Source organism: Heterodontus francisci, chromosome 1, assembly GCF_036365525.1.
Source record: "Heterodontus francisci isolate sHetFra1 chromosome 1, sHetFra1.hap1, whole genome shotgun sequence".
Lineage (NCBI taxonomy): Eukaryota > Metazoa > Chordata > Chondrichthyes > Heterodontiformes > Heterodontidae > Heterodontus > Heterodontus francisci.
Window position 1 is genome coordinate 75,379,219 of NC_090371.1, and position 26,709 is coordinate 75,405,927.

The 26,709-nt window shown below is 43.5% G+C and overlaps 1 protein-coding gene and 1 long non-coding RNA gene across 12 annotated transcripts in view; one reads left to right on the forward strand and one right to left on the reverse strand.

The window, feature by feature from the left end:
• LOC137370054 (uncharacterized) overlaps nt 1-24,014 on the reverse strand; it is an 88,651-nt gene extending 64,637 nt beyond the window's left edge. The window contains exons 1-3 of one of the 2 annotated variants that reach the window (XR_010975070.1): nt 23,689-24,014; nt 21,307-21,421; nt 21,083-21,189 (exon numbers count right to left, since the gene is read on the reverse strand). This is a non-coding gene — a long non-coding RNA (uncharacterized lncRNA). Of the gene's footprint in view, nt 1-21,082; nt 21,190-21,306; nt 21,422-23,684 lie in introns of both variants that reach the window. The other variant, XR_010975069.1, reaches the window with a different exon arrangement.
• pdzd2 (PDZ domain containing 2) overlaps nt 1-26,709 on the forward strand; it is a 632,977-nt gene that overhangs the window by 449,136 nt on the left and 157,132 nt on the right. For 9 of the 10 annotated variants that reach the window (XM_068032021.1, XM_068032011.1, XM_068032069.1 and 6 more), the window contains one exon: nt 634-801. In XM_068032021.1, the coding sequence (XP_067888122.1) occupies nt 634-801 (168 nt within the window). Of the gene's footprint in view, nt 1-633; nt 802-17,574; nt 17,644-26,709 lie in introns of those variants that run through there. The other variant, XM_068032097.1, reaches the window with a different exon arrangement.

Sequence of the window (26,709 nt, forward strand, 5' to 3'; positions counted from 1 at the left end):
TCCCTTTTGTTCTTCTTTCCCCCCCCCCACTCCTTTCACTTGCTCAAAATCTGTTATATTTCTAACTTTTTCCAGTTCTGAGGAAAGGTCCCAGACCTGAAACATGAACTCTGTTTCTCTGTATTTCCAGCATTTTCTGTTTTTATTTCAAAAGCTTCAGTGTGGCTTTGCAGTGCAGACTCAGGTTGTAAAAATCTAAGTTTCAGGGGTTTGTAAGTCTCTGCATTTTCTCATATCTCCCCTGTAGTTGGTGATACTTCAGTGCTTAGTAACGGGTGCATTGAGGTGTGCCAGTTCTCAGCCAGACTACTGGGCAGGATGTCACACTGGTGAAAAAAAGTCTGACATCATTAGTCTTGCCTGAGGGATGTGCACTTTATGCAAGTAGAGGTTCCATAATGTATGGAGGAGCTACAGGCTTGATTCCCTACTGTCAAGGCTGAAAATGGTGTTTAGGAGATTGGTTATAAAATTAGGGAAAATAAAATAAACTGGACAAAAAAAATGGTATTTTGAAATATTTCATAATAATGCAAAGATGACATATGCATTATTGTGGAGCGCGCACACGCTATCATTATGAAAACCAGCCATTTTTAATTATCCTTTTCCCCTGCTTTCTCCTTCTTATAGGACGAATCTGAGATCCATTTCCAGAAATTCCCCTCCACAAGTTTACCTGATTTGGTGACTAACTTTGCAGTTGCTGATAACTCCCCTTCTACGGAAAATAAAGAGAACGTAAAACCCGACAGTGAAGACGCTGTAGCCGATTGCCCTGTGCACCATGGTTCAGAAAGTGTAAGTGCTGCTGTATAAATGTATATGTTGTGTTACTTAAAATATTTAAGTCTGAAGTGCCACAAGAAGGTAGAAATTCCTCTGCAGTCTGAAGTAATGATGCTATTAATATAGTGAACAGCTACTGGGGTTCGACTGGATCAGGTGAATATCAACAGCCTCACTTACATAATGATATAGTTTCCAGAACCTGACAGAATCCTGACTCCTAGGCAGGATTGTTCCCTGCCTGAGAGTTAAAAGCAGCATGAGGGCATGGTGGACAGTGAAAGGAAATAGCCGACACCAACCCCAGAGTAGGCAGGCAGAGGAGAGAAACATTGTGGTTGCTGGAGATCTACAGTGTCTAAACAGACAGGTTAACAATTCAGGTGTAGACCATTTATGGCCCAAACCCTTCTGATAAAGGCCCTGCCTGAATTCTTAACCTCTTCCTCAATCTTGAACAAGCTGCTGTGTATTTTCCAGATTTTTCTTCTCCCTCCATAAAAAGGTTTGGTTTATCCCAAACTCTATCCCCCATCCCCTGCAATTAATCTCTTGAGGATTTTCTTCCTGACCCCTGCAAGATAATTCTGGCAAAAACACAGAATATCTCATCAATCTTACAGCCTACATTATACATGGAAGAGCAGTGTCCTTCTCTGTGCTTCTTAGGGGCCCCATCAGGTTAAATGAGGAAAGACAAGTCCCCAGGATGGTTAGTAGGAAGCTGTTAAAGCCAGCATCACTGGAGTTGGCTGAGTCACTGAACAGCTACAGTCTGTTTCTCTCTCCACAGATGCTACTAGACCTGCTGAGTATTTCCAGCATTTTCTGTTTATATTTCAGATTTCCAGCATCCGCGGTATTTTGCTTTTGTACAGTTTAAGGGTCGGAATAAAGTGATAACTGATTCTTGACTGGATCAGGAGAATTTCAGCAGTCTTGCCGACATAATGAAGGATCCTTCAGGGTGGATCATTGCCTTTTGTGGTGCACTGGAAGAGGATTGTTGTTAACCTCTGTCCTGTTGTGATTTATCAGTTTCTGTTAGGCCAGAATCATGGGCAAGCGGGCTGGGCTAATATTCTTCTACAGAAAATGTAATTTCTGGGTTTTGGGAAATTAATCTGATACGAAAATACTATGATTGTGTTTTAGTGTGTGTTGAGTGCCAATGTCATCAATGCAGATGGAAAAACTGAATCCATTGTTATTCCTTCAATCACTGTAACTTTTTTTTTTGCATTTTTAATTGTAAATCCCAACCGCCTTATTGGCCTCCTGCTGCATTGGGAAGTCTTACTTACTGCCAGATTAAAGCATGCATATAACATTTAAAAGCTAGTTCAGGCAAATAATAAATGAATAGACCATGGTCTTATCTATGTAGCAGTGGACCATTGCAAAACATGAACATTTACATGTTGTCATGCATGTCATATGAACATTGATTTTAAACTCGCTGGGAAGAAGAGAAGGCCTGTTACAAGGGCTGCCAAACATTTGCATACTAACAGACAGTGCTTGTGGAGACAAAAGGGCCATTCCCTGACACATTCAACCCACAATGGATTTTGATCACCAGTCATTGAAGTTGGTAAGGAAGAGCATTCCAGAGAATGCCAAGGTGACACCATTCACAAAAGCCAGGACTGGTTGAACCAGCTGGGCACATGACTAACTGGCTGGTCCAGGGTTTTTTGAACTAGCCACAGAGTTTTTGAACTCAGAAAAGACTGTTTGCTGCTGGACTGAGAAGACATCTGCTGTCTGCTCCTATCTCTTTCTCACAAGCCTCTGGACCCACTGAGGACACATGAACTTTAAGAAAAGTCTCCTACATCAACCAAGGTTTAAGAAGAATACTGGGCCCCAATGAAAAGCAAGACCTACCTACAATCAAGGACTCTACAGCGAACCCAAAGAACAGTAACCAAAAACATCTTCAGATATCGCCTCAAACTTTTCCACTTTATTCATTTTGTTCTTTTCTGTCTCTATCTGCATGTGTGAATCACGTATGCATGCTAACGTGGGCGCGTCGTATATCCGTAGGCGTTAATCGAATTAGAGTTTAAGTTTTTAATAAAGTTCAACCTTTTTTCTTTAAACATAAGAAAATCCGTTTGGCTGGTTTCTTTGCTTTATAATTGAAAGTTAGTGAACAAGGATTCACTAAGGGGGAGCTAAAAAAAAACGGTGTTAAAAATTAAACCCTGTTATGGTAAGACCAGATGAAGGCTGAGAGGGAACCCTAGACCCCTTTCTCACCTGGTCGTAACAATGTGCAAAGGAATGGGATGGCATACTACCTTTTATATTAAATTTGCTGCTCTGTACAATTCACTAAGATAAGAATGTAAAAAATAGGAGCAGCAGTAGGCCATTTGGCTCTTCAAGCCTGCTGTACCATTTAACAAGGCCATGGCTGATCTTTTACCTCAAATCCACCTTCCCACACTATCTCAGTATCCTTTAATTCCCTTAGGACCCAAAATTTATGGACTTCTGTCTTGAATGTACTCAATAACTGAACATCCACGGTTCCCGGTGAATTCGGAAGATTCCAAACCTTTGAGTGAAGACATTTCTCCTCATCTCAGTCCTAAATGGCTGTCCCCTTATTCTGAAACTGTGACCCCCGTTTTCTGGATTTCCCAGCCAGGGGTAATAGTTTCTCAGCATCTACCCTGTCAAAACCCTTAAGAATGTTATATGTTTCAATTAAATCACCTCTCATTTTTCTATGCTCCAGGGAATATAGGTCCAGTCTACTTGATCTCTTCTCATAGATCAATCCTCCCATCCCAGTAGCCAGTCTAGTGAACCTTTGTTGCAACCCCCTAGAGCAAGTATGTCTTTTGTATGGAGACCAAAACTGCTCACAGTACTCCAGGTGTGGCCTCATCAATGGGTTGGATAATAGTAGTGAGACTTCTCTACTCTTATACTCCAATTCCTTTGTAACAAAAACTAAAATACCATTTGCCTTCCTAATTGCTTGCTGTACCCACATGTTAACTTGCTGTGATTCATGTACAGGGACACCGGGTTCCCAGTCTCTCACCATACAATAAAATTCTGCTTTTTTATTTTTCTTTCCAAACTGGTTAACTTCACACTTCACCAATTGTGTTCCATCTGCCCTTTTCTTGCTTATATCCCTCTATAGTCTTTTTGCATCCTCCTCACTTTCCCACCTAACTTTGTATCGTCAGCAAACTTGAATATGTTACTCTCGGTCCCCTCATCTAAGTCATTAAGATTGTAAATAGCTGAGGCCCAAGTACTGAACCTTGCAGTACACAGCTAGTTGCAGCCTGCCAACCTGCAAATTCATTCACTCGTTCATTCCTATTCTCTGTTTTCTGTCCATTAACCAATCCTCAATCCAATTTAATATATTACGCCCAATCCCATGAGTCCTGATTTACGTCTTATGTGGCACCTGACTGAATGCTTTTTGAAAATCCAAATATACCATCTCCACTTTTTCCCCCTTATCCATCTTTTTCATTTATTCGTTCATGGGATGTGGGTGTCGCTGTCTAGACCAGCATTTATTGCCCATCCCTAATTGCCCTTGAGAAGGTGGTGGTGAGCTGCCTTCTTGATCTGCTGCAGTCCATGTGGGGTAGGTACACCTACAGTGTTGTTAGGATTTTGACCCAGCGACAGTGAAGGAATGAGATTATAGTTCCAAGTCAGGATGGTGTGTGGCTTGGAGGGGAATGTGCAGGTGGTGGTGGTCCTATGCATCTGCTGCCCTTGTCCTTCTAGCTGGTAGAGGTCGTGGGTTTGGAAGCTGCAGTCTAAAGAGTCTTGGTGCATTGCTGCAGTGCATCTTGTAGATGGTCCACACTGTTGTCACTATGCGTCGGTGGTGGAGGGAGTGAATGTTTGTGAATGGGTTGCCAATCAAGCGTGCTGTTTTGTTCTGGATGGTGGCGAGCTTCTTGAGTGTTGTTGGAGCTGCATCCAGGCAAGTGGAGAGTATTCCATCACACTCCTGACTTGTGCCTTGTAGATGGTGGACAGGCTTTGAGGAGTCCCGATGTGAGTCACTCGCCACAGGGTTCCTAGCCTCTGATCTGTTCTCGGAGCCATGGTATTTATATGGCTACTCCAGTTCAGTTTCTGATCAATGGTAACCCCGAGGATATTGATAGTGGGGGATTCAATGATCATTATGCCATTGAATGCCAAGGGGAGATGGTTAGATTCTCTCTTGTTGGAGATGGTCAATGCCTGGCACTTGTGTGGCGCAAATGTTACTTGCCACTTATCAGCCCAAGCCTGGATGTTGTCCAAGTCTTGCTGTATTTCTACACTGACTGCTTCACTATCTGAGGAGTCGCAAATGGTGCTGAGCATTGTGCAATCATCAGCGAATACCTCCACTTCTGACCTTATAATTGAAGGAAGGTCATTGATAAAGCAGCTGAAGATGGTTGGGCCTAGGACACTACCCTGAGGAACTCCTGCAGTGATGTCCTGGATCTGAGATGATCAACAACCACAACTATCGACTCCAACCAGCAGAGAGTTTTCCCCCGACTCCAGTTTTGCTCGAGTTCCTTGATGCCATACTCGGTCAAATGCTGCCATGATGTCAAGGGCAGTCTCACCTCATTGTACGAGTTACATCCTCAAAACACTCTTTCCTTTCCTAGGTCCATGTTGACACTGCTTAATCATATTATGATTTCCTAAGTGCCCTGTTATCACATCTCCTAATAATAGATTCTAGCAATTTGCCAACTACTGATATTAAGCTAACTGGCCTATATTTCCTCATTTTCTCTCCTCCTTTCTTAATTGGTGGGTATGTTTGCTACCTTTCAATCCTTGGAAATGTTGAAGAATTTAAGGTATCTGGAAGATCAAAACCTATGCATCCACTATCTCTGCAGCCACCTCTTTTCAAAACCCTAGGATGCAGGTTGTCAGGTCCAAGAAATTTTTGCCACTTAGTCCCACCCTGCGTGGATCCCACACCTTCAAAAGAAAATTCGAAACTGGCTCTTAATGAGCTGACAACAAGCTCATTAAGAGGTTTAACTGGCCATTTAAGCAGTTCAGGCAGGTTGCCACTTCTGTCTCCTGTTGCAGCCTTTTAAACTTGGAACGTGCCGGTTTTGCAGCAGGAAGCTAGCATGCCGACCCAAGGGACATGTTTTAGCAACCACCCGGCCCCAATCCCACTCTCAATCAAATCAAAATCCCTTCCACTGTCCCTTCCTGACCCACTCTGCTTATTATTAGCCAAACCGCTGCTCTGCTGTACAGCATTGACATTTCCCTTGCTGCATTTGAATTTATTTATTTTTTTTATTTAGAGATACAGCACTGAAACAAGCCCTTCGGCCCACCGAGTCTGCGCCGACCAACAACCACCCATCTATTCTAACCCTACAGTAATCCCATATTCCCTATCACCTCCCTACACTGGGGGCAAATTTACCCTTTCCTGAATCCTCCCATCGCCTCCTCCCGTCCCCGTATTAGTTTAAAGCCCTGTCCACTGGCCCAGTTATTCAACTCAACAGGACACTGGTCCCAGCCCAGTTAAAGTGGAGCCTGTCCCAATGGAACAGCTCTGTCTTTCCCCAGTATTGGTGCCAGTGGCCCATGAAGTGAAATACCTATGTCCCACACCACTCTTTCAGCTATACATTTAACCTTCTAATCTGTTTATTCTTATGCCAATTGGTGCATGGCTTTGTAACAATCCATCGATTGTTACTTGAAGTTCTGCTTTTTAATTTGAACCCTAACTCCTCAAATGCTCTGTGGCAGCTGCCACACCATTCCGTGGAGATTTTTCCAATTTCAAACAACTGTAGAAAGCACCAAACACCTGTAGAATCGAAATAACAGCCAGCAAAATCAACCAACAACCAGGGGCCGGAGGATTGCAGTGACAACGGCCCGCCATGTAGCGCGATGCCAGGATTGCCGGGCCTGATCTTCCCGGTGATGACGAATGTATGCATAAATTTAAATCCAATTCCCCCGCGATCTTATCTTCGGTTCCGGATCTTCAGTGTGACAGGCAGCACTCACATGCCTTCACTTTCCCATCTAGGGAAAGTTGGCACCACCGAGGTGGGGAAGGGGGGATCAGAGCATTTTTAGTGTAGTGGTGGGGGGGGGGGGGTGGGGGGGGAGCGGGGTCAACTCTGCATTTTTAGTGTGGGGGGGAAGGGCTGACCTCTGCACTTTATGCAGTTGTGGGGAGAAGGGGTCAACTGTGCAATTTCAATGTATTGGGGAGCAGATGGGCCAAACATTTTCGTGTATTGAGGGGGGTGCGCAGGAGGATTGGGGTCAACTCTGCATTCTCTGATCAGGGCCCACAGCCCTTTAAAAGTGGCGCCAGCGCCTGCGCAGAGACAGCTGGCGCCATTCACAGCATCACGGAGACCGCCCCAGCCATGTGATTGGGAGGGGTGGCCACTCTGCATATTTAAATGAGCCACCGCACTCAAGATTGTGGCGACCATTTTTCCCACAGCAGTGGGAAAATGAAATCCAGCCCAATGTTCTGATGAAAGATCCATCAGTTCTGGTGAAAGTTCATCAATCTGAAATGTTAACTCTGTTTCTCTCTCCACAGATGCTGTCAGACCTGCTGAGTATTTCCAGTACTTTCTGTTTTTATTTCAGATTTCCAGCATCCGCAGTATTTTGCTTTTATTACCCCCTTTAAATGGCACTGGTGGGGGTGGTCTGTCTAGCTGTTGAATGCATGCTCAGCTGTGCGAGTTTAAGAAAGGGGGTTAGCTGCAACAGTGAGCTCCAAAATGGCACCGCTGGCATGAAATCAGCGTTGCACACTGATTGACATCATGATCTGCCTGCTTTGCATATTTCAGGCAGACATTCATAGGGTGCAACATCATGTTCGTGCCATCACTAAGACTGCCTATTTCCATCTCCGTAACATTGCCCAACTTCACCCCTGTCTCAGCTCATCTGCTGCTAAGATCCTCAATTGTGCCTTCGTTACCTATAAACTTCACTATTCCAACGCACTCCTGGCTTCTATCCCACATTGCACTCTCCGTAAACTTGAGGTCATCTGAAATTCTGCTGCCCGTGTCTTAATTCACACTGAATCCTGTTCAATATCACCTCAGTACTCACTGACCTACAATGGCTTCCAGTCACGCAATGTCTTGATTTTAAAATTCTCATCCTTGTTTTCAAATCCCTCCATGGCCTCATCCCTCCCTATCCATCTCTCTAATCTCCTCCAGCTCCACAACTCATTGCGATATCTGCGCTCCTCTAATTCTGACCTCTTGTGCATCCCTGATTTTAATTGCTCCAGCATTGGTGGCTGCGCCTTCAGTTGCTTAGGCCCCAACCTCTGGAATGCCCTCCCTAAACCTCACCACTTCTCCACCTCACTTTCCTCCTTTAAAACAATCCTTAAAACCCACCTCGTTGACCAAGCTTTTGATCATCTGACGTAACAGCTCCTTTAGTGGCTTGGTGTCATACTTTGTTTTATAATGCTCCTGTAAGGCGCCTTGGGGACGTTTTATTGCATTAAAGGTGCTACATAAATATAAGTTGTTGTTGTTGTGCATGCTCATGCTCTCACCAATTTGGCGTCCAGTGTAATTCACCGCACAAGTATGCGCACACTCACCGTGACACCATTTTAGAACTCTAAGGGCAGTTGTAGCACCCAAAAACACAGATCCGAATGATCCCAATTTCTCACCGTGGTCCCACAGTTCCATATGCAATAAGCCAGATGAATTCTCTGTAATAATATATGTTCTAATCTCCCAGTGACTGATAAAACAATTTGAAATTATCAATGTTAAATGCAGTGTGTTAGTAATTACTCAGCAATTTTCATCAGTCACAAACACCATCTGTGTACAACTATTCCAATCTGTGGAATCTGATAAGAATATTCTAAAAATGTGCAATATGCAACAATACTAGACTGAAGAGGTTCCTGTCTTCAGGACATTGTAGCTTAGCAGTCACTGGAACCTGTAGAAGTGCAGCTGGGATTTTATGTGGCTTCCTGAGGCAGGATCGGAGGCGGGGTGCACCCAGTATCACGACAGGTGGTGGGAGGGAGGAGAGCCAGTCACCTCCCCATCACCAAGTGATCTTCCCGGGGGCAGGATAGGCCGATGATGGCCTTCTCGCCCAGAGGCCCTTAAGTGACCTATTAACGACAGTTAATGGCCTCTTCCCGCCACCGCTGGGACCATACCAGCGGCGGGGGTGCCTCTGTCATGGGGGGAGGACACCTTGCAACACGAGCCCTCTTCACTTTGGGCTTGGTGGGGGGGGGAGGTCCCTCCTTCATGGATAATGTGGACCCCGCCGGGAACCACTTTAACCCCGGAACCCCTCCCCCCCGGACTGCATGACCAATTCTCCACCCCACCTCACCAGGGCCTTCCAGAATCGCCCCGGTGATCCCACCTCACTTACCTGAGGTCTGGGGTTCCCGCGCTGGGCCTGGGTCCGAGGCTCTGCTGTATCGGGATGCTGCTGAGATGATTGGCTAGCAGCTCTTGGAGGTGGGATCCCTGTCTTCAAAGGGACGGAGATGACAGCTCATGAAACTTGGTGGTTAAAAGACTGGAGGATTGCTCCGGGGGGGCACAAAAAGGTCGACCGCATTCTCGGCCCGGCGGCGGGAGCCCCGCTTCCAACACAAAATCCAGCCATTTATATAAATATTACAGTATAGTAAAAATAAATTTGTATTGAATAGCTCAAAATCTTTTTCTTGCAAATTTGAAGTCTATGGCCTGGATAATAACAAGGTTAGGTTACATGGGTGGGTGGGGTTGGAGAGTTTCAGACGGGAAACCCAGAAGTCATGGTTTCCCCATGTGCTGTAGAGCTTTTAATACCACAGTGTGCGTCTTCGGTCCTTAACAGGTTTGCTGCCCAGACATCAGCCTGATTGACAGCTTAGCTTCCAGTCAGGCGAGGAGAACTCTTGGGCAGACCAGAGCAGCAGGTAGATCTGATCCACGACCCGAGAGAATGTTTGTTCCCGGACCCTGTGTGGTGGTGTCCAATCCCGGGGGTGATCTGATCCCCAACACCAGGAGTCTTTGTTTTTGGTGGTGGGGGGGTGGTCAGATGCAGGACGTGGGGGAGCTTGTGAGGGGGTGGAGGCAGGCCTCCTCCTGGCCCTCTAACCATGCTGTAAAGGAACTTACCTTCCCTCCCAAGCTGTCCTCATCTCCCTTCAGTTGCTGGGTTTCCGAGGCCTGGGAAATCCAGCCAGCCACAGCTAAACTGTAAACCAAGTCAAATCAGAGTCTGCCAGTCTCAATAAAATATTTAAATTGTCAAACTGTCTCCTGGGAACAGGTTGGCTACCTACCCTTTGTCCTACCTGGAAGTGGGCTGGTTAGGGGTAGGTTGAGGTAGGGTTTGAAATTTTAAAATCTTAACCTCTGACCCAATCCAACCCACCCAATCCAGCCCTATATCGCTGTACTGACAATTATTTTTTGCAACCCTCCATACTTAGTAAAGATAACTCTAACATTATAACATGATTGCGCAATGTTCAGCCCCATTCATGACTCCTCAGATACTGAAGCAGTCCGTGTAGAAATGCAGCAAGACTTGGACAATATCCAGGCTTGGGCTGATAAGTGGCAAGTAACATTCACGCCACACAAGTGCTAGGCAATGACCATCTCCAACAAGAGAGAATCTAACCATCTCCCCATGACATTCAATGGCATTACCATCGCTGAATCCCACACTATCAACATCCTAGGGGTTATCATTGACCAGAAACTGAACTGGAGTAGCTATATAAATACCATGGCTACAAGAGCAGGTCAGAGGCTAGGAATCCTGCAGTGAGTAACTCACCTCCTGACTCCCCAAAGCCTGTCCACCATCTACAAGGCACAAGTCAGGAGTGTGATGGAATACTCTCCACTTGCCTGGATCGGTGCAACACTCAAGAAGCTCGACACCATCCAGGACAAAGCAGCCTGCTTGATTGGTGTCCCATCTACAAACATTCACTCCCTCCACCACTGACGCACAGTGGCTGCAGTGTGTACCATCCACAAGATGCACTGCAGCAACGCACCAAGGCTCCTTAGACAGTACCTTCCAAACCCGCGACCTCTACCAACTAGAAAGACAAGTGCAGCAAATGCATGGGAACACCACCACCTGCAAGTTCCCCTCCAAGTCACACACCATCCTGACTTGGAACTATATGGTCGTTCCTTCACTGTCGCTGGGTCAAAATCTGGAACTCCCTTCCTAACAGCACTGTGGGTGTATCTACCCCACATGGACTGCTGCGGTTCAAGAAGGCAGCTCACCACCAACTTCTCAAGGGCAATTAGGGTTGGGCAATAAATGCTGGCCTGGTCAGCGACGCCCACAACCCATGAATGAATTAAAAAAACATCTTTTACCTGATCTGCATGCCAACATTTGCATTTATAGGTGAGAACATAGGAACAGGAGTTAGGTCATTCAACCCCTCAAGCCTGTTCTACCATTCAATTAGATCTGTACCTGCACCTGATCTGTACCTTAACGCCATTCACTCGACTTTCTTCTGTATTCTTCGATATTTTTGCCCAACTAAAAATTATTGATCTTAGTCTTGAAAATTTCATTTCACCTAAAATCCATAGCCTTTTGGGGAGCAAGTTTCAGATTCTCTCTATCTTTTGTATGAAAAGGTACACTCTGATTTCACTCCTCAATGGCCTACTCTAATTTTAAGATTACACCCCCTTGTTCTGAAAATGATTGTTCTGGTTTTACCCTATCAAATTCCTAATTGTTTTAAATATTTTGATTAGATCAGCCCATAATCTTCTAAACTCAAAGAATACAACCCAAGTTTATGTAATGTGTCCTCATAATTTTACGCTTAAAGCTCTGATATTACTCTGGTGAATCTGCAATGTAACTCTTTCAAGGCCAATACATCTTTACTGAGGTTCAGTGCCCAAAACTGAACATTAATACTCCAGTTGTGATTGTACCCACTAGGAATCCATTTCATTTAGGATCCTTAGAGATTAATGGCTTGTAATTATTCATAACAATCCCACAGTATCCAGGTATTAATTTTGTTTCTAATATGCTATTTAAACAATTTCACAATTGTAGCAGGGACCAAAGAAAGTAAAAATTTAAGGCAAGGAATTCAACATGTTGACCATTTTGATGTTGCACAATAAAATAGCTTCCAATGATAAAATGAAGGTACAAAATTTGTATTTTACCAGGAAATGGGAGAATGCTCATTGTCCTCCATGATTACAGCTTACTGGCAATAAATCAAGGGAGCACACAGCTTTGAAACAATTTCTCAAAATGTGATTTCATTAGCGGGTCATTGACTGCAAGGAAATATAGTTTTTTTTCGTCAGAGGAGGAATTTCAGCTCCCATGTCCTCTACTTTTTGAAATACACATTGGGATCATCAACATTCCAGCAATGTTTAAATGTTTCTCAATCTTCTGTCGCATTCTACTTTAATGTAAACTGTGGGAACGGATGTTTAGAAACCCAACAAATGCTTCAGGCATGGAAGAGCTGGAGAGATTGTATGCTGCGTGTGTTAAATCAAACCTTCGTGTCTCTGATCTACTATGGCAGTATTGCTCCATTGTAGGACTTTTTAGCTCCTCTTAAAACTTCAGGTTGTATAGACATATCATTTGAAATTTATTGTGGATTATTAATCTTGCACAGTTTCAGCCAAGTGTTGGTTTATTACGCATGTGTATTAATGTTCTATCTTTTGCTTTGCCTCTGCCGAGATTTCACATTGCATCAGAAGTTGCATTTTGCTTCCCATGAATTGTTACACAACATCACACCTGAGCAAACCTGCAAGTGATCTCTGAGCTGGAACCATCAGCCATAGCAAACACCATTTTTTCCTTCTCTGCTGGGGAATAAGAATTTTTTTCATTGATACCACCCTTCCTCTCCTGAAGGTGGTGATTCTTGCTCAGTTATGTTTGCTCAAGTCCTGGTTACTTCTGGTACTTCATCCATTCTTCATGTGTGAGCCTATAGAGTAAGTATTGGTGGGGCCAACACAGCCCAACTTCATTCCTGGGAATGAATTTCTCCTCCTTAGCCCAGGGACATAGGCCAAATGTATTGCCCTCATTGATGTAATGAAAATGTAAGCCACATTTGGTTTAGAATAATTCAAATACATTGTCCAAATATCTCTCACAGCATAACCTCCACTTGACTGGTTCCTGCAGGTTTACTTTATTATGACCTCAGCCAGAAATTCCCCTTTCTGCTGCCTCTAACCTGTTATTGAAGTCATTGATCAGACTGTGTTAGTACGAGATGCAAAAAATGGACTGGATCAGTATACCATATTTTAAGAAAGAAATAAGCTTTATCTAGAGCAAAAGCCTTTAGAAATATCAATGTTTTTTTTCACAAAAATTGACTGCAACATTTTTGATACAGTTATAAAGTAGTTTAAAAAAACATCCAGAAGATGTAATGTAGAACTCAGATGATTTTCATCTCAATGATCAAGTAATGTGGTAATTTTCTGTTGTATCTTATGGTGTAGCAGTTCAGGTGTGCTTCCATTGGGCGCATGGCCATAAACTTTCCAAGGGTTGATGGAAGCCAATGGAAGCTTTCAGTTTTTTTTAAGAGGACTTTGAGGTGTAATGAATTTCCTTATGGCCCGGCCACACATCGCTATTGGTCAGCAGTAACCTTGAAATCTTTGAAATTAATAATCAGGCAGGAAATGAAGGTAATGAGTTGTCTGCTGATTGCTGGCAAAGCAAATGTAGGCAACACTTTAGATGACCTACCTCAGGATTGTTGGTCAGCATTTTTTTGATTGTCATCTTTGTCTTGCCTGTTTGATGAAGAATAGTGTCAGAAATTGGTATTTGACAAATTAGGAGCCTCATTCAGAGTTTCTAGTCAAACATAGTTCTGCAAGTGAATCGCCAGTGGATTGATGGAATGTTATACGATGATCCTGTTTTAGTGAATTTCTTTGAACAGAAGCAGCAGCATAGAGTTTTCATGTGAAGCGTTCAGGCTCTGTATTGCATTTAGGCCATTGAGGACGGATCCCAATGTAATGTGCAAACCTGATAAAGTCATTATTGTTCAAGGGTGGACCATTGTTTTTCTTAACTCCTACAGGAGAATGCTCTGTCTAACTGTTGACAAATTCTGCTTGTTGAAGTAGACTCACAGGGATAGAAATTGGTGTATATTTCACTCGGTTCTCAGATGTTATTTTTTCTCTCAGCAGGTTGTGCGACTTTGGAACTCTCTGCCTCAGAAGGTGGTGGAGGCGGGGTCATTGAATATTTTTAAGGTGGAGGTATATAGATTCTTGTTAGGCAAGGGAATCAAAGGTTATCGGGGATAGATGGGAGTGAGGAATTCGAAACACAAACAGATCAGCCATGATCTTATTGAATGGCAGGTGGAACAGGCTTGAGGGGCCGATTGGCCTACTTCTGCTCCTAATGCATATGTTTGTATGTTAAACAGCCTCAATAATGAGAAATTTAGCAGTGGGACAGTCCATGCCAAACTTGTGTGCACGCTTAGGCCACTGCTAAATTCATAAGGTCCATTTTTCATACATAAATGAGAGGCATAATTCCCGTTTTAGGCCCCCTTATCAAAATTGGTTGGCGATGAACAGAGAAGGATTTGGGCCAACCTGTTATGATCTACAATGTATTGCTTGAAAGGGTGGTGGATGCAGATTGATTAGTAACTTTCAAAAAAGAATTGAATGCATACTTAAAAAAGGAAACATTTGCAGGATGATGGGGAAAGAGCTTGAAAGTGGGACTAATTGGATAGCTCTTTCAAAGAGCAGGCAAATGCATGATGGCCAGATTGGCCACATTCTGTGCTGTAACATTCTATGATTCTGTAATTTGAGGCCTGCATCCCTCATTTTCAAGTTTGCAGGTTGAGAAATTTGTTAATCCCTGGAGAAAAAGATAGATGATATAAACACCATTTGTTTTTGAAGTGATCAATATAGAGTGTTATAAAAAGGAAGTATCTTGTTTCAAATTCAAATTGCAGCCAGTGCTTTTGTTACGACCAGGTGCGAAAGGTGTCTAGGGGTCTGTTACTATCTTCACCTGGTCTTATTGTAACAGGGTATAATTTTAAACACAGTGTTTTGAGCTCCTTGTGAATCCTTGTTCACAACTTTCCAAAAATAAGATAAAGAAACCAATTCACACAGCCCTTCTGAGGTTCAAAGATGAAATTTTATTAAAACTTAAACTTCAGGTCTAATATGGTTGACACCTACGGATATACGACACATCCACGCTAGCATGCACATGAGGTACACACATGCAAATAGGGACAGAAAAGAACAGAAGAAAAGATAAGTAGAACAGTTTGAGGCAATATCTTGTTACTGTTTCTCGAGTTCGCCATAGCCCTTGCTTGAAGATATGGTCTTGCGTTTTGTTGGGGCCCAGTATTCTTCGTAAACCTTGTTCATGTAGGAGATTTCTATCTCTCTGAGTTTACGTGTCTTCAATGGTTTCAGTTCCCTGAGAGATGAGCAGGCAGGAGAGGAGTAGTCAGTAGTCAGGAGCTTTCTGATCCCAAGTAATGTTTTCTCCAATTTAAAACTCTCAGTTCAAATCTCTGCAACAGTCATGTGACTAAAACTGGTCTGACCACTTCTGTATATTGGGGAAGCGACTACTGGGTCCTCATTGTTTCAACACCGTCTTTTACTATGCAAATGTCTTTTCAGTCAGGAACTTGCAATTTTTAGGTTTTAATGTTCATGTGGTGAAATCCTGTGTGCCTCAATCTTGGCAGGTTGGGGGTTTGCCTGACTCTTTGCATACATGGTAGCTTGACTCAGTGCTTGTTATTCTGAAGGTCATGTGGTGAATCCCCACTCTGGGAACTTGACTTGAGCCCATCATCCAGGCCAACACTTCAGTGCAGCACTAAGGGAGTGCTGTATTGCCAGAGGTGCCATCTTCAGGCAGATGCAAAAGATCCCATGGCACACTTTCTCTAGAAAAATAGAGTTCTTCGAATGTGCTGGTCAACATTTATCCCTCAGTCAGTTACTCCAGATAAAATTAATACTAAATAAATATTAGTGATTTATCTCATTGCTCTTTATGGAACCTTGATTGGCTACTGTGTTTACATATAAAACAACAAGGTTTATGCTTCAAAAGCAATTTATTGTCTACAAAATGCTTTACGACATCTCAAGGATGTGAAGGGTGCTGCATATATACAAGTTCATTGTTTTTATAATAAAAACAGAAAATGCTGGAAACTCACAGCAGGGCTGGCAGCATCTATGCAGAGAGAAACAGAGTTAATGGGCTCAATTTTCCCAGCTGTGAGGTGGTAGGCTTGGAAGGGTGGGGGGGAGGGGAGGGGAGGGGGGGGGAAATAGGGGGCAAATGTCACCCCGATGCATTCTTGGGCGGCTGGGAAGCAGGTCAGCTGCCCACTCGACATTGTTAAGGCTCCAATCAGAGGTGTTTTTCTTACCTCACTGACATTTGGCCAGTGGCAGAGCACCCCCCCACCTCCCCGCACTGCGTGCAAAGGCCACCAGCTCAATGGAGACGGCCTCCCTGTGGCAGGCCGGGGCATAATTGGAGCCAGAGGCTATATGGCCCAAAGAGGGGGCTGCATTCATGAAAGTCCGCAAACCGAGACTGATCCAGCGGAGGGGTTTTTCCTCCACCCCGATTCACCTACTGGTCTAGATCCCGGTTCTTTAATGATTGATGTGCAGGCCAGCGAGGATGGCCAATATTGAGGTGCCCTTGCAGTCCCTGACCTGCCTCAGCAGCACCCACCTCTCCTGGTGAGAGAAAAACCAAACCAGCAAAGAAAAATGAAACAAAATGGGGGCAGAGGTTATAATCTAAAATTGTTGAACTCAGTGTTGAGTCCAGAAGGCTGTAAAGTGCCCAATCAAAAGATGAGGTGCTGTTTCTTAAGCTTGCATTCAGCTTCATTGGAACATGTTTCTCCCCAGTGTTGAGGGGACCACATCGTGAACAGCGATTGGGAAGACCAAATGCAAACTGGGTGACCATTTTGCAGAACACCTCCGTTCATTCCGCAAGCATAACCCTGAGCTTGCAGTCACCTGTCATTTTAATTCTTCACCATGCTCCCACGCTGCCCTTTCTGTCCATGGCGTGCTGCAGTGTTCCAATGAAGTTTGCTATTTTTTCCTCTTGTTTCTCCCTTATTTCCTTTTCTTTGCTTTTCATTAGCAGCTATTCATCATCCTGCTATTTATATCTTCTGTAGACACATTTTTGTTTCTTTACTTGACCCATTACCACTCCCTTTGGCCTTGTACCATGAAACCTTTTGTCATGTAATCTCTCCTGCCCTCCACCCTATCACAGACCTTCCCTTTTGATTTTCTTCCTGCCCTCCCCCCTTTTATTTGCATGAAACCTATTACATTTCTAATTTTCCCAGTTCTAATGAAAAGTCACAGAACTGAAATGTTAACTCTGTCTCTCCACAGATACTGCCAGACCTGCTGAGTATTTGTAGCATTTTCTGTTTTTATTTCAGATTTCCAGCACCTGCAGTATTTTGCTTTTGTACAAGTTCTTTTTTAATGTTTTACTTACTAGGTATTTCAGTGTGAGGTCTTCATAATTATTAGCATTTTAAAGTACAGCTTTCATTCTAGTTGCTGACATTAGTGAGCCCTCCCCCCTCACATTGCACCACGAGTGCAACATTCAAAAACTCAAATTCAAAAAAGCAGACATACATCAGGAGCAAGACAACTTAATATCATTGATATGAGAGTGAGTGCTTAAAATTCAAATGTATAATAACTGAAATATTTGAACATAAAAACTAAATTTTATTCCAAGCTTGCTTGCCTTTGTAACCTGATGCTTTGTTTGTGTAGTGCCTTATACAGTGTATTTTATGAGATACTTTATAACCAATTTTGTATTAACTGAATCATGATTGTTTATGACCCACTCAAAAGACAATAATTTCTATTTTGAAATAAGTACCACTGTTGTGGTACTGGTGTACTATTTATAACTATGTTTCGTATTGATAGTATAGTGGAAGATGTGTAGAATTAAAACTAGCTTAAGATTTTCTTCAACCACTCAGCTGAAGGCACTGCCTCATTCTACAGTTTGGCTCCACAAGTAGTAGCAGTATTGCAGGATCTCAGCTAAATCACAATTCTTTAACTGTGAATCTAGATTGAAAAATCTAGAAGAAGGGCGAGGACTCAGTGCAGGAATTCACCAAGGTTCAAAGAAGTGGACAAGGTGACAAGATAAATCAGTAAATAGTGCATTAATCATGAATTTTAAAGACATTGACCTTCTAGTAGAAAGGGAAAACTTGAGAAAGATAAGGAGTTTTCACAGTTGTAACATCCTTGGAATGAATGAGTTAAACTGGTAGTCAATGCAGTGAGATCATGGAGAGGTCACGCAAGTCTGATGCTATCCTTAAATAATGTGCACACACCCAGAGTTTCGAGTAGAGTCATTGGATAATGACCTGGAATAGTAAACCTAGTTGATTTTCTCCTTCGTTAACTCTAAGCACCAAGGCTAATTTTACAGCCTCTGTCTCTGTCCAGCCAAGTATTGCTGAATCAGCACACAGAAGGGAATGAACTTTGGACCTCTTTAACCTGTATGCCTCACTTCTGCACAATGCATTGCATTTACAAGGTAAATATTGGAGACCATTTTCTAAAATAATAAAGGATGTTTTAAAATCTGGTCATCCACAGAGAGCAGATTTTTTAAAGTTGTTCTGTTAAATGTTAGATTTATCAACTCATTTCCAAAATCAAAAATTGCTCACGTAGAGGGTAAATACCAGCAGGAATTGGTTGTGTTAAATGGCCTGTTCCCATGTTGTAACTTCTATGTATTTCCATGAATAAGAATTAGCATGGGCCTGTCGAGATATCTAAACATGCAGTTTTTTAAATAGAATAGAAAAATCATATTCATGAATGGATTTTATATCTCGCATCTTAAACAAAATCTGAACAAATATTATCCAGGTTATAATCAAGGCTGTGCTGTATTGGCGAGCAATGCGAAAAGGCAGGATTTGAGCCATATTACTTCATCTTGTGCAAACTGCTAAACAGAACATAAAAACCTATTAGATGGATTCTTCTGCACATAAAACTTTTGGGCATCAGGACCATTTTCAGGTCATGACCCTGCTCGAGTCAACGGTGCGCCAGCAGCGGAGGTCTTCCAGGAGGCGGCCAGTTAGCAAGCTGCCTTCGTGTTTGCCATCTAATTAAAGACGGCGGGTGAAATAGAGAGGCAAGAGGGCCAATGGGAGGGCCTGCAGCAATGTCCAGCCAACAGCCCCACCAGGGAAGGTGATCGCTGCAGAAGAAGAGGGAGACCTAGGGCCTCCAAAGCTTTGCCTGGCTCCCAACACAGAAGGGGGGCCCGTGCAACACTGGGAAAATTCTATTAATGTCAAAAAATGGCCCCTGATTGAGGCCTTAATTACAATGATTGCCTGCCCACCTCCATCGAACAGGTTGCCAATTCCAGTGGCAGCCCGGCCCCAGGAAACTCACCTGGAGGCAGGACCACATTGATGACCCAACCTGACGGGGTTTTCCACTAGTTTCCCAACCCCCCACAATCCCTCCAAAGCCACCTCCAAGGGGCCAGGAAGATTCAGGCCAATTAATCCAATAAAGTACTTTTATTTGATCTGAAACCCAACTATGTATCATATCCCTTCATTCCTTTTCTCTGTAGCACCACATCTAATTGCTTCTTGAACCATTCATGTTCTCCATTTTAATTACCCTCACTGCCAACTCATTCCAGAAGTCTAAGACTGTACGGTTTGCATAAAAATGTTTTGTCCGACTTCCCTTTTAACTCCCTACTCTTAACTTATGTCCCCAGTATCTGAACTCTTTGCTGTAATGAACAAGTTGCCTGGAATTTCCTTTGGTTGCCACATTCTATCTTCATACTGTCAGCACCAATGCAATACTGGGACTGTTCCAGATGGAGATGTCATCTTGAATTATCTGGTTCTCCTCATTGCGGGCTGGGGGCAGGGGGAAGTGAATTCTGTGAGACTGCAAGTTACTGCATTTATGTGAGGCAATATGTTGCTGTGTCTTTTGGGCTAAAAACTGACAGACCAGAAACAATTCCTGCTACACAGCAGTTGCTGCACAGTGCTTTGGATATGAAACAACTCCTTGGATGCAGACTTGTTCTCAAAATCACGAAGGCTGCAGCCCCGTGAAGCTGCTTTTATAGGCTGAATTGTATTCTCTTAACGGGAGTCCCGGCAGCAGACCGGAAGGTTGGGGAACATACTGCCTCGACCCTTCTGTCGGACCCCTGTTGCAGTTCCACAACGAACAGGCAATTAACTGCCTGCTTTTGGGGACGCCGTCTCTTTAACGGCTGAGCTCCCGCCTTCAGGAGCTGCCGGCCAATCGGAAGGTTGGCAGCTCTGCAGTACCAGCAGCACCACCGCGAACGATTGCCACTGCCGCTGCTGTCAGAGGCCCTGCTGTAGCGAAGAGAAGAGAAGACCCGGGGAGATGGAAGTGGAGCCAGGGTCCCTGGGGCAATTCAGGAGGGCCCTAGCGAAGGGGTGGGTGTGGAGTGGTCATCCTGGGGGGTGGCGGGCAGGTGGGGGTGGCGATTGCCCTGGGGGGGGTGGGCCTCTGGATTGCCCCCAAAGGAGGGACGACCCCCCTGACCCCCCGCGACCCTGCTAGGAAGCTGTTGGGTTTTACCTCACGGTGCCTCCCAGAACCAGCAGGCCCCTCTGTCCTTAACAAAATTGAGGTGGCGGTGGGAAGAAGCCCTTAAGAGGCCACTTAAGGGCCTCAATCGGCCTGGAATGGGAAAGTTGTCCTCGGCCATCCTTGCCCCGGACTAAATTGGAAGGCAACAGGAAGGCAACGGGCACTCCACCCCTCCACACTCTCCCCCACACTCCCCATCCGCCCCCACACCACACCCCACCTTCCCTCGCAATTTTATGGGCCCCCATCTCCATTCTATCCCTATGGGCCCCATAAAATTGAGCCCTGTATTGAATAACATTTGTGCCAGTCCTGACGCACATGTTTTGTACACCCGTAAACTTGCCTGGATTGACAAAGGGCGACAGGTCTCAGTACAAAGTAAAAGGAGCTTAATACTACAGAGTTTGAGACTGATAGACAAGACACGATTCAGCTGAATTGTTTACCTGAAGCTGTTAATTGGATTATTTAGCTGTTCACTGCTGTTAATGGAATTCCAATAAAGTAATATTCCCTCTAATAATCCAAATTGTAGCTCACCACGTGTCGTTTGCTAGAGAATTACATTTGTTTCAACAATTAAATGAAGCCACAAGGTAAAAGATTGAAACGTTTACGTGTTAGAAAATCTTCCATTCAGAACTTGGGAGAACAAAAAATTGTTACCAACCTTTCACTGCGAATTATGAAATCTGTTATCGGTACATCGACAAAGGGAATATAAATCAGTTTCTTCATTTTGTTGAATGCACATTCTAATGAGTAATGGCAATAAATGTTTTCCCCTATAACAACAGTAGCTGCACAATGTAAGTCATTCTATATGTAACACTTTGGCCTCTATCATAACGCAAACTAACAGTCTGGAACGGAATTGTGAAATTGACTTACTGCTCTGTTCCCGCCCAAAACCTGCCATCTCCCATTTTTACTCAGGAGTTGACTCAATTTGAAAAATTTTACCATCCCTTTGGCAATGTGCTGGAAGGCTGGCAAAATGGTGCAGGAAGGTGATGGGGGCTGGTGGGGAATATGCCTGACATCTTCCCACCGTCATGCCATTTTGCCAGCGGTGGGGAAGGTAGCAGATGAGCTGCCCACCTGGAGCCCAATTCAGCCACTTCAGTGGCCAATTTAGGGCCTCTTCCCGCCTCCACGAGTATTTTGCAAGAGACGGGGGGGGGGGGGGGGGTGTGGTTGGGGGGGGTGGTTGCCCGCCGCTGTCTGGGGAGACTGTCCAGCAGCACCTGACGGCCTCCCAGCAGGCTCCAGAGGTGGGGGTAGCCCTGCTTTCTGGCCATGGACCATGGGGGGGGGGGGGGGGGTGCCTGGTGGCAATGGCTGCCCTTGTGCCAATGCCACCACCTGTTTCACTGGTGGCTGCCATGACATCTTCATTCTGCAAAACCTATCTATCCCCCCACTTTTCTACCAATCGAGGAATATCAGGTAACTATTGGAAAAAAATTCTGAGGGACAGGATTAAGCTCCACTTGGAGAGGCAGGGATTAATCAAGGATAGTCAGCATGGCTTTGTCAGGGGGAGATCGTGTCTAACTAACTTGATTGAATTTTTCGAGGAGGTGACTAGGTGTGTAGATGAGGTTAAAGCGATTGATGTAGTCTACATGGACTTCAGTAAGGCTTTTGATAAGGTCCCGCATGGGAGATTGGTCAAGAAGGTAAGAGCCCATGGGATCCAGAGCAAATTGGCAAATTCGATCCAAAATTGGCTTAGTGGAAGGAGGCAGAAGGTGATGGTCGAGGATTGTTTTTGCAATTGGAAGCCTGTGACCACTGGTTGTACCACAGGGATTGGTGCTGGGACCCTTGCTGTTTGTAGTGTACATTCATGATTTAGATGTGAATATAGGAGGTCTGATCAGTAAGTTCACAGATGACACGAAAATTGGTGGTGTCGTAAATAGTGAGGAGGAAAGCCTTAGATTACAGGATGATATAAATGGGTTAGTAAGATGGGCAGAGCCATGGCAAATGTAATTTAATCCTGAGAAGTGTGAGGTAATGCATTTTGGGAGGACTAACAAGGCAAGGGAATATACAATGGATGGTAAGATCCTAGGAAGTACAGAGGGACCTTGGTGTACTTGTCCATAGATCACTGAAGGCAGCAAGTGGTTAGAAAGGCATATGGGATACCTGCCTTTATTAGCTGAAGCATAGAATATAAGAGCAGGGAGGTTATGATGGAGCTGTATAAAACGCTAGTTAGGTCACAGCTGGAGTACTGTGTACAGTTCTGGGCACCACACTATAGGAAGGATGTGATTGCCCTGGAGAGGGTGCAGCAGAGATTCACCAGGATATTGCTTGGGCTATAGCATTTCAGCTATGAAGAGAGACTGAAAAGGCTAGGGTTGTTTTCCTTAGAGCAGAGAAGGCTGAGGGGAGAGATGATTGAGGTATACAAAATTATGAGGGGCATTGATAGGTTAGATAGGAAGAAACTTTTTCCCTTAGCGGATATGTCAATAACCAGGGGGCATAGATTTATGGTAAGTGGCAGGAGGTTTAGAGGGGATTTGAGGAAACTTTTTTCACCCAGAGGGTAGTTGGAATCTGGAACACACTGCCTGAAGAGGTGGTAGAAGCAGGAAGCCTCACAACATTTAAGAAGTATTTAGATGAGCACTTGAAATTCCATAGCCTACAAGGCTCTGGGCCAAGTGCTGGGAAATGGGATTAGAATAGTTAGGTGCTTGATGGCCGGCACAGACACGATGGGCCAAAGGGCCTATTTCTGTGCTGTAGAACTCTATGACTGTACAAACATTGAAACCATTCAACCAATCTCTGTGTCAATGACTGTCTGATAATTCAACAACAACAACTTGTATTTCTATAGCATCTTTAACACAATAAAATGTCCTAAATGCTTGATAGGAGCATTATAAAGCAAAATTTGACACTGAGCCGAAAAATGCAGACTAGGAATCTATAGTGAGAAGAAATTATAAATCAAAGTTGTAAGTGTAGTAAAAGTGTTGATTTTAATTCCAAGCACAATACTGTAATGAATTTGTTTACCTACTCAAGTGATCAATTGTAGTACTTTTCTTAAAGGTTTTACCATCTCGATTATTCCTGTGAGGAGCTCAGTAGAGCTGGTAGAAGGATTCTGCTGTCATGTGGAGACCCTTTAGATGCTTCTGGCAGCAACTTCAGTGAGTGTTTGAGCCTCAGAGGCCCAGCTGTGTTCCTCATCACTTCTGCTGCAGCTGGGGCAGCCTGGCACCGCTGGTTTTCTGGCATTGTTCTTTTGAGGCATATGATAAGACATGATGCAGATATAAGTTCATAGAATTCAAATCAGCAGGAACTATGAAAAGCAGATTGTGCCTGACAAATTTCCTGGAATTTTTTGAGGTAGTAACGGAGGTGGTGGCTATTATAAATTAATGATTTTCAGAATCTTCCTGGGATTCAGGAAGGAGTTGTAAACTGGGTTATAATTGGATACATAATGGGAAACAGACGGTAGCTATCAATGGCAACAACTCTAATTTAGCAGCTGTGACCTCAAGAATTTACACAAGAACAGGAGTAGGTCATTCAGCCCCTTGAGCCTGTCAGATTTGTCACAGACCTTTGCTGTTAATAATAGAAATTTATTTATCTTGATGAAAGCACCTATAGTAGTGAATACATTTTAAAAATGCGTACTACTTACATTTATTATATCTGGATTTAATCACTTAAATGAAGAGAATATTATGAAGTGTGATAATTTTGTGTTTATACCTGTATTTTCTTCATCTTTGTAAATTCAACACTTTTATGTAAATACTATGTAGGTCTCTTAGAAAAGTTTTATAGTGTTAAATAACTTCCCTGTCTTCTTACATGATAACGAGCATTTCATTATGCTGAAGTGCTAAAATTAATGAAGAATGGTAACCATAGGAACAGGCTGTTTCCAGTTGGACGTAACTGGCTATTCTATCTGTGATATGGTTTCCTTTTGCATTTTCAGCTGATGGATAGTGGCTTGTGATAGATATAAGAAAACACTCTCTGTTCTTTAAACCTTTTTGTTGGGTCAATAAATAAAACATGTAAATGTTTTGTAAGTATAAAAGAAAAAGAGTAAAAGTGGGAAATATGAAGTGAAAAGAGAAAAATTTGCAAATGCACAGTAACTGATAGCTTAGTGCTGAGGTGAAATCTAATTTCTCATCTCTGATGACAATTCATCTGCTATGCATTGCTGATGTTATTTTTATACTATAAATACATTTTTTACCTCATGTTTTCTGGGAAGTTAAACCAGGACAGGACATATACAGTGAATAACAGGGCCCTGGGGAGTGTTCTTGAGGAGAGAGACCTTGGGGTGCAAGTACATAGTTCCCTGAAAGTGGCAACACAGGTAGACAGGGTGGTGAAGAAGGCGGATGGCATGCTTGCCTTCATCAGCCGAGGCATTGAGTACAAGAGTTGGGACGTCATGTTACAGTTGTACATAACGTTGGTTAGGCCGCACTTGGAGTACTGTGTGCAGTTCTGGTCGCCGCACTACAGGAAAGATGTGATTAAGCTAGAGAGGGTGCAGAAAAGATTCACAAGGATGTTGCCTGGTTTGGAGGGCTTGAGTTATAAAGAGAGATTGGATAGGCTGGGTCCGTTTTCCCTGGAGCGAAGGAGGCTGAGAGGCGACATGATAGAGGTATATAAAATTATGAGAGGCATAGATAGGGTAGATAGCCAGAGTCTGTTTCCCATGTAGGGGTGACTAAAACTAGTGGGCATAGATTTAAGGTGAGAGGGAGGAGGTTTAAAGGGGGTCAAAGGAGTATATTTTTCACACAAAGAATAGTGGGTATCTGGAATGAGCTGCCAGAGAAGGTGGTGGAGGCAGGAACAGTAGCAACATTTAAGAGACATCTGGACAGGTACTTGAATGAGCAAGGCACAGAGGGATATGGAATTAATGCAGGCAGGTGGGATTAGTATAGATAGGCATAATGGTCGGTTTGGACGCGATGGGCTGAAGGCCCTGTTTCTATGCTGTATGACTCTATGACTCTAAAAATGGCATATTGTTTCATCTAATGAAATTGTACTGTCCCCAATCTTTCATTATGGGTGTCCAATATATTAATTCCCTGTTGACTATTTTGAACAAACATTACTATAGGGTAATTCCTAGGAGTATAATAATGTTTACTGATGTAAAGTAAACTGGCCAAAGTAAATTAATATAAATTCAATAAACATGTCAGAAAGTGGTTTGGCTTCAAGTTAAAGTGTAAATACCGCATTGGTAAATCATTATAAAATACCATCACCATTGTGGTTTCTGAGGTGTCCCATAACAGTCCTATTACAGCCAATTTACCAACAAAAAATGTCTTATAAAAGAGGTCTCTCATTGTGTAAATTTACCATCAAAAGGATTTTACAATTGTTGGATTTTTCTATTCAGGATGCACTAGGGTGTATCTATGGAATATCTTGACTCATGACATCATACTATAGAACAATCCATGTGGAAGGAGGAAAAAGGACTTTTAGCCCAACCACAAACTTTAAAATGTATAAAGAATTTTTTATGAAACACTGGATTTTAATAGGAATCCATTTTTAGAAAGTTAGTTTAATTTTCCTCACAGTTTTTATTTTATGTTAGATGGTAATAGGGAGGGAAGTTGAGAGACATGAGTATGCTGGGTGTCAGCTGTGGCTCAGTTTGAAGTACTCTTCCCTCTAAGTCAGAAAGTTGTTGGTTCAAATTCCATTCCAGGTACTTCAGCATAAAAATCAAGGCTGATGCTCCAGTGCAGTACTGAGGGGGTGCTGCAATGTTGGAGGTGCTGTTTTTCAGCTAAGGTCTTAAACCAAGGTCCCATCTTCCCTGTCAGGTCATAGAGTCATAAAGAGATACAGCACTGAAACAGGCTCTTCGGCCCACCGAGTCTGTGCCGACCAACAACCACCCATTTATACTAATCCTACATTAATCCCATATTCCCTACCACATCCCCACCATTCTCCTACCACCTACCTACACTAGGGGCAATTTACAATGGCTAATTTACCTATCAATCTGCAA